This window comes from Neopsephotus bourkii, unplaced genomic scaffold, assembly GCF_033783945.1.
Source record: "Neopsephotus bourkii isolate Nb327-2 ecotype Australia unplaced genomic scaffold, CSIRO-AGI_Nbou_v1 NB_481, whole genome shotgun sequence".
In the NCBI taxonomy this organism is placed as follows: Eukaryota; Metazoa; Chordata; class Aves; order Psittaciformes; family Psittacidae; genus Neopsephotus; species Neopsephotus bourkii.
This window is the reverse complement of record NW_026900982.1, coordinates 1131361-1139958: the sequence shown is the minus strand read 5'-3', so window position 1 is coordinate 1139958 and position 8598 is coordinate 1131361. Positions and strand designations below refer to the sequence as shown.

At 49.2% G+C, this 8598-nt stretch overlaps 1 protein-coding gene across 7 annotated transcripts in view; it reads right to left on the bottom strand.

The window, feature by feature from the left end:
• Positions 1 to 4043: 4043 nt before the first annotated feature.
• The window catches only part of ASXL2 (ASXL transcriptional regulator 2), a 104920-nt gene continuing 100365 nt past the window's right edge, over positions 4044 to 8598 (bottom strand). For all 7 annotated transcript variants that reach the window (XM_061350223.1, XM_061350220.1, XM_061350217.1 and 4 more), the window contains one exon: positions 4044 to 7176. In XM_061350223.1, coding sequence (XP_061206207.1) covers positions 4762 to 7176 — 2415 coding nt within the window. In that variant the 3' untranslated portion in view covers positions 4044 to 4761. The remainder of the gene's footprint in view (positions 7177 to 8598) is intronic.

Here is an 8598-nt window from a genome sequence, read left to right as displayed (position 1 = left end):
AAATATATATTACTTAAAATATATTACTGTAAGCTTTTAAAATTGATCTTCAGTTATATCAAATGTATAGCATTAAAAAAAGAAACTGACACTAGGCAACAAAGAGAATTCTGGCTGTCACCCTCTGACCATGCACTCGACCGCTCTCCCCATGCAACGTGAGGGATGCCAGGACATTGACCACCACGCCATGGGTCAGCCAGAGGCAGCAACAACCTGGAACAGCCTCCTCACACCTGCACCACTGCCACAATTCATCCGTGCTCATTGCCAGAGGTAATTCAGCGTGCATCTGCCTGCCTTCCCCTCTCAAAACCATGACAGCCATGGAGGCAAAGGCAGGTGCCGAGGGCCAACTTTTGTGGTCTTCAAACAACAGAGCCTAAGCACAACTCCCAAGTGAGACTGAAAGGTTTTCCCAGGGCTCCAAGAGCCCCTGGTGAGGGGGTTCCAGTGAAGGAAGCTGCTGGCCTTCCAATGGAGACACTCCAGCCCCTTCCTTTTTTCCACACTGCAGCACTGATGTGTGCCATCACCTGCCCCTGGAGCAGCAGTGGGTTCTGCCTCAGCCCTTCCACAGGCCACGTGCTTACCCTGGCACTTCTGCACTGCGATGGAGACCATCCACCTCCAGGGAGGCAGGAGGATGTCCAGGCAGGGCATCCTTCTGGGATCTCCCCACCAGAGATGCCTCAGCCCACTTCAAACCTACCACTGCATACGCCATGCCCAAAATGATCTCTGCACCTGAACGAGACTCACCTAATGTTACGACCTGAGGACAGCTCCTGGCTGTAACTTCACGAGGAACTTGCTGTCCATCAGCTATTCCTTACTACCATAAACTTTGCCAAGCAGCCTGTCCATCTGGCACTGTGGTCCTTCCTTTTGGTTTAAGAGGGGACATGAACATTTCACTCAAAAGCCGGTCCCTGTGCTGCCAATCTGCCTCAACACCCAAACTCATTTAGAGCAGCCTTCACGGCTCCACTGCATCAATATGTGTGTGTGGGGAGTTTGCGTTGGGAAGTTAAACTCCATGGCTTAGTCTGTATTTCTAGTTCTCAGGCTGCAGGACTTGGATGTAGCTCGAAAGGGAGAATTTAAATCCAAGTATCTTTTCTTATGCAAGTTGCTTTTACTGCCACAAACATAGTTTGACATTAGGCTTTGAAAACATTTTATCTCAGAAAATTAAGTTTTTATGATGGCATTTACTATAGCACTATTAATACCTGAGGCGGGGGGGGGGGGGTGTCAAAGTAATATTTTTCACTATGTCATGACAGTAGTTTCATTTATAAACCCTGTGTGAACACAGGTTTGTTGACCATCTGGAAGGAACAGTGGGAAGGTCAGATGATGGGAGGAGTGGGGAGTGCCAGCAGCAGCTCCACACTGATGTGGCAGCAGCAGGGGCTGATGCTATGGGGGGAACTCTCCCAAACTGGCTGCTGGATTTCCCTCTTCTAAAATACATGACTCAGCAACCAGCAGCGTAAAACACTCAAAGACTTGAAGGCGTTAATGGCGACCTGTACTTGCACAGATTATTACACTGAGCCCCATTATGTCTAATGACTTCCTAACTACTTAATGCCCACTCACAAACCTGTGGAGATCGTTCCATCAAGTTGCACCTAGTAGCTCATAGCACATGTTAAAATCAAAGACATGCAGTTAAAAGAATTTATTTTCTTAAAAAGAAATAGAAGTAAAGTAGCCCAAGCAAAGTGCTGATCCATTAAAAGATAACTAAGGCACTGAACAGAGTGGTAAACGTCTGAGTCAGCACACAAGATGCCCAACACGAGTCTGGAGCCACAGGGATCTTCACCACACACCCCAGCTGGGGCTCACTAAAGCCAAGCTGCTGTGCTTCCTACAGGGCTGCTTGGGAAGGGGCAGCTTCCCCCACTGCCAGGAGCCATCTGAACCCTCGTGCTACAAGGGGACTCCTCTACAATTTAAAGGGAGAAACAAGAAACCCCTCAGCCAGGGTCGGTGACTGTGTTAGAGAATGGAACAGGCCCAGCAGCAGGTTGAAAAGCCCATGAGCACCAAGGGCAAGGTGGCAGATCTCCTGCATCTTCTCCTCCTTTCCCCTCTTAAGCAGCCTTGAAAAATCCCATTGATAAAAAGCCAAGGTATGAGCAGAATTGACCCAATTATGCCAGCAAAACCTCTTTACTCTTATTTGAGGCAAGAATGACATTTTCACTTCATCTGTAACTAGCAACAGTCTTTAAATTAGTTATACTGGGAGATCTGTCTTGAACAGGAATGGATGTGTCTGCCCAAGGATTACACTACTGTAACTCCTTTCAAGCCTAGATGAGGCATTAATAAGAGACAGGCCCTGCTCTCAGTCCTGCACTGCCCAGGGATGGCAGCTTGCAACCTTTCAACACTGCATCTGAGATTTAAAGTGGCAGAAATTCCTGTTACCGAAGCAGTGATGGAGGCAGGCAGTAATGGCTGCCCTCCAAATTGGTGCCAATGGACGTGGCCACCCAGGGACGGAGCTATTCCCATGACAGCACAACAGGGTAGAAACAGGGTAGCAACAGGGTAACAACAGGAGAAGGAACCCTTCGCACGTGCACACACAGACCAGTGGGGTGTTTCCTGGGCTACAGCCACCACTGGGCACATGTGCAGCCTGCATGCACACGCCAGCAATTTTTTATGTGATTTTTTTTGTTGAGATTTCAGTTTGGGATTAAAAATATGGATTTCACTCCTAAGCCTTGCCTCCTCTGCGCTGCTGGGTGTCTGAGCAGTGATGTGCAATTAGAAAGCAGGGTTGCTGCTCCCCACTAAATATAAAACGAGCAAAATGGAGATCAAGATACGCTGCAGCTCCTGCCACCTCACACCCACTAATCCTGCTCTGGGGGGGCCATGCTCTGCTGGGCAGGGAAGGAAACGCTTCTGTTATGATTAAATCTGCAACTCGCTATTCTTTATCGTTACCAACTAAATCACCACCTCTCCTTGGAAAAACACACTGCTTCACAGGGAGTATCTCTGGGCGCTACGAACAACGTGAGAGAAGGGAAAGGGAAAAGCAGTAGTAAAAGTCAAATGGGGAGAGGAAAGGCAGGCTGAGGACCCCCGCTCACAAAACAGCTGTCCCACCTATTTTGTTTATATTGCTTCATCTTAAAAAGGCCTTTGGATTAAAAGTGAATTCAGTGCTTTTCCATCAAAAACATACACAGATCTGTTACCTGACCAAGATGCAGTATGGCCCCCACCCGCCCCCAACAGTGACAACATGGGACTGGATGTGATCAGTGAACCTGATGTTCTGTGTTTCGGAAGAGAAACACCACACAGATCCTCGATGTGATGCGGATGCGTTGCGATACATTAGAACGCAGGTCGGCATGTACTTCGCTAGCCAGCCTGGCGCCACTTGTTGAGGACAGAGTACCATTTTGTAATGGCTTTCATTTGAATTAACCAAACTGAATGAATTCCCGAACACTGGGAGTGAGGATGAGCATCACTAGAGATATCCCAAGACTGGGCTGAGGCAGGGGGCACAGCCTCCTCCCCAGCCCCACACAACCCCAAACCTCAGCTGAGCAAATCTGCGCCGAGTCGAGCCTGATTTGGTATGTTAAAACACAAAGAGACACCCACAGCGGGCAACAGTGAGGCCCAACAAGACACTTGTTTTCCTTTCCCTATACGTAGCTAAATATAAAATCCTCTATGGAAATGAGAGACATCTGACTGTGGTGGAGGTCTGGAGGAGCATAGCAAGCTTCCCAGAAAGCAGCAGGACTGAGCTTGGGGCACCTCACTCGCATCACGCACTGACACAGCTCTTGACTGTGGTACAGCTCTTGCTAGCTCCCTCGAACCTCCTCAGAGAGCACGTTTCTGTTGAGTCCCAACAGCCTGAAATGAAAGGCAGTTCAGCACATATTTGTGATCTCTGCTTTACATGGTTCCTGGGATTTACTGATCATCACGGTCACTGAGTTGTTTTAGTGACTGAAATTCTTGAATCCTATGGTTAGTACAGTTGCTTTCAGTCTTTACCAGTAGGAAATCAGACACTACCTTCCTTCAAACAAGGTTACTGCAACTGACCCCCTGAAGAGGAGAGGATATGCCAATCAAACCCATCAGCCAATATTGCACAACCCAGTATGCCTTCCGGAAACAGCCAGGTCAGAAGTGAAAGGCTGGCACAATGTTAATGCCTTCCACATCTGAAAAATGGGAACTTGGATTTAGAGCTGGTGAGCGAGCCCGTGCAGAGCTCCTGCTTCGGTGCTCTGTCATCAGTCAGTACAAATACTGTGTTTCTTGACTATCCTGGTCTACCCTTTGTCAAGAGAAGACCAACAACAGGCTAAGGTTTTGCCAGGGGGGGTCACTCCCCCATCTAGAGCAGAGCTCAGCAAACGTGCCGGAGAGCAGGCTGGGGTTAATGAAACTGCAGTACAAGTCAAACACTTATCTCCTAAAAGATTGAAAAAATAGTTTTAAACAAAATAATGTGACATATTTACATAATTCCTTAAGTGCAAACTCTTGTCACAATTCACGTAGTTGAGCTCAATTTAGACTCACTGTACAAGAAGGTGCTCTTTCTTTAATGAAAGAAGAACTCTACTCTGTATTCCTGATTCAGTAATGTGTCTCTTGTGCAAGGCAGTAAATTTCCTGTTTCTTCCCCACGTACTTCCAAAAGCAAAACCAAAATCAAGCCATTCTCCTCCTCCCCGCTTCCCGTCCCAGTTACCGCACGACAAGGCAGGAGACACAGAGCTTAGAGGGGCCGATGCAGTCATCATGGCAGAAGGCCCCACAGCCCTTGCACATGATCATGGCTTTCAACCTGCAGTAACATTTGGAAGGGGAATCCTCCATGCTGCTGTCTTCAGCAAAGGCTTGAACAGGGATGGTCTGACTGTGGTTGCCAGAGTTCACAGCTTGGCTGGTGGGGATGGTGGTTACAGTCACTGAGAAGGACATGACGTTCCCCATGCTACTGGACAACTGGTTGCAGTCAGACAGCCCGGTCATGAGGGACCCCTGGTTCACGTCTGGGGAGGTGGAGACGTTTATTGTGCCACTGTAACTGGGCCCAATGAGCTGTGCTGCAGCACTCGTGGAGAGCTTTGGAGGGTGCGGCGGGGAAAGCAGCGGAGGCTGCTGCGGCGCAGAGTCCGAGGACGGCACAGAAGTACTGAACAGCTCCGGGTTGCTGTGCATCTTCCCCCTCATCGCATGTGCCACTTGCTCTTGAGCGGCCTGAATGAAGTCTCGTGCTAGTATAGTTCCATCAAACGCCTGAATGTTCTCCTTGTTGCCTGCTGCCTGTTGGGACGTGGCTGCTTCTGCCTTTACACCCTTTTTAGCAAGGGTGCTGTAATCCGAAGAATTTATGCCATGTGAGACCTGCTCTTTTTCACACTGGCCAGACACCTGTGAGGCCTGGGGCTCCTCTTTCACACTGGTCTGTTCATGTTCATCACCGGTACTCTCATCATCTGCATCTCCTTCATCACTGCTGCTGCCATGGCCAGCCTCCTCACATTCCCCGAATTCTGGTTTTGGAGCATCAGCAGGACTGTTTAGACAGAACCGGTTTTCAGGGTTCAAGAAGAAGCTTCTCCTCAAACTCTCTGAGCCGCGACCATAGGTGGAAATGTTGAGCAGATAATGACCAGACATGGCAGGCCTGGATGTCCTCCTGCCCATGAAGCCTAACATAAACCTCTGGCTGGCAGAGCTGTTTTCTAACTGGAAACCTGAGGGAGCGAGGTTCAGTTGTGAGGGTTGGAGGACTGGCAACGAATTCTGCCTCTGGACCCTCTTGATCAGGGTCTGGAGGATCTGCTCTTGCGTGGTTTTGCTGAGTGCCTCATGGCCCTGGTGCTGGTCAACATTGGGGTCCTTTCCCGAGGGGAGTGGAAAAGTCCTTGGAATGTGAGGCAGAGGCCTGTTCTGGCAGAAGACCTTCCCAAGCTGTTGTGTGGGTAAACTTGATTGCCTTTCACCACCCTCGGCTCCAGCGCTGCTCCCAGCTACACCTGTACTACTAGCTGCCCCTTTTTCTTCATGGGAAGCTAACAGGACAGTTTTGTTTTCTACTTTGGTGAGAGCCTTCGGCAGGATTTGCTCCAGAGGGACGTTCTTGCCTTGAAGAAGCTGGGTGACTAAAGGGTTGTTAGCAGGAATACTGGAACTTGGCTTTGGGAGGGCCCCACTTGAGCCTGAACTTGGATGGGTTTTAAGGCTAGGTGCCACTGATGATGCATTAGAGGGTGGGACGGATGTTGTGGATGTGACCACACCTCCAGCCTGCGCTTCTGAGCTCATGGATGTCAGCGAAGACACCAGAGGGCAAGGAGATTTGCTTTTACAAACATCTAAGCTGGTCCCTCCTAAGGCCGTAGGTGCTACCTTCGTTACACTTGTGTTGGCATCTGCTGCGGCCATAGTGACGCAGGCTGCTCCATCCCGGACCGCTGCTGTCCCACAGCCCTGGCTTGGGCCTGCTGGAGCAGGAGGTGCATTCTCCCGCTTTTCCCTGCTGCCCGCACACAGGGAGCCTGACACCTGATTTATGGTCGCACTGGGGGTGCATGGTTTTGTTCTGTTGATATTCTCTAGGGCCGCTGCTGCTGGTGAAGAGGAGCCAGTGCCTGTATTGCTGGATGGAGCTCTGGACTGCAGGGCGGGAGTTTGCTGTAGTTGTGCTCTAGAAGGATGGTGAGGGGGTGCCTGGTCTGGGGCCTGGGTCTCCCTGTGGGGACAGCTCCCTGGGCAGTGGGTAAGAAACCTTCTCGAACTTCCCCCGCTTCCAGTTCCTGCCAGTTCCAGTGCATTTCCTCGAGTTCCAGTTTGGGTGGCTCCACTTGCTGCTGTGTTACTCTTCTCTCCTCCACCACCCGGTGGGTCCCCACCACCGCCTGGTCCAGGCCCTGGGACAGCCCCCCCTGTCGAGGCGGCAGCAGCAGCAGCAGCGGTGGCGGCAGCGGCAGCGGCTGCTGCCCTCTGAGCCTTGGCTTGCTGGGCTTTTGCCTTGATGTCTGCCAAAGTTCTGGCTCCCCTTCTTCCTGGACTGGTAAGTGAGATTGGGAAACGTGCCCTGGGAGAGACCTGGCCCGCAGGAAATGGCATTGGGGAGATTCTGGAAACGGGAATCTGAAACAGAGGAAGAGAAAAACACAGCTGAGACATGGGGACCATTTAACCTGTGTTTAAGAAGTGTTTATAGTTTGGTCTTAAGAGAAACAGTTGTAGTTTTGGAGGAATCCCTTTGGAGAAGTCCCTTTGCTCCCTCACTTGAGATAAACAGTAAGAGATGCCTGGCACCCCTGTTTTAAGTCCTTACAATCTTGATAACTCAGACTGGAAGCTCAGCCCTTGCCATTGTGAGCTACTACATCACACAACCTTACTCCAAAAGAGAAAAACCCGTATGGGTGTTCCCAAACTCAACACCTATTGTCCTTTATTCTGTATTTAATACTTTATTCATATGTAATTTATATTCTTTTAAAGGTTTGTGTCAACTTTTTGCTGGATTCTGCACGTCTCTTCCACCCCTGCAGATCTGTACTTGTTTCCTCAGTACATCTTATTGTTACAGTTGTTCCCATGTATCTGCTGACTTCCCTCCTCTGAGTAACCACTCACCACATCTGTCTTTTCTACCTCACAGGGGAACTATTTGCAATCATCCTTCAATTCATTCCATTGTTAAATTAAATCCCATTTTTATTACACTGGCAGATCAACTGTTCTTCCTGTAAAACATTCCAAATATCTTTTATTGACAGTTTCCTCCCAGTTTTGGTTTCACTAACAAGTTCTGTTAATGCTTTCCTGCCCTGTGCTATACTTGTTAGCATGGTGAGAATTACAAACCATTTGTAAAATGTGTTTGTGTGCTTCCCAGTATAAACGACTCTTACTAGGAGAGTAGAATTCTTAGGACATCAAGAAATACACTAACTAAGCAGTTCTCCATTTACAACTTCTGCCTAAGGCCCCAGATGAGGGAGATGAATCTTTACCAGAGCACATTCTGGTAGAAAAAGCAGAGGCTCTATCCTGCAGAAACCAAACTTCTCCTGCCACAGTCACACATGACTGCAAAACTTTTTCTGTGTTGGTTCATCCATTTACCATGCACTGTTGAGTATAAAATAACACCGCTGAAGGAACAATCAGGATTATCCGTGCTGTGCAATCTTGTGATCATTATCTGGAAGAGGATGGAACACCTGGATTGAGTGGATGAGGTACTCACCAGCAGGACACCTCCTGGCAGCGCAGCTGCAGGTGTGTGCTCCCACCACCTGGGTCTCGATGCCATAGGAGTGTATTGTGCAGGCCATAGGCTGGAGTGGTTCTTTCATGCTTCCTTCCTCCTGCCCTATCCCCATGGTGAACAACTGCCTGATTCCTCTCCCATGGAGGTTCTCATTAAGACTCAGCAGCCAAAGGACTTTTGGAATGGAGGCGTTCCCTGAAATGGTCTTTTCCTGCAACCTAGTCTGGTGCTATGCTATATCCAGCTGGTATAAATGATAACTGTGCTACTTCTAGGTGGTCTTTCTT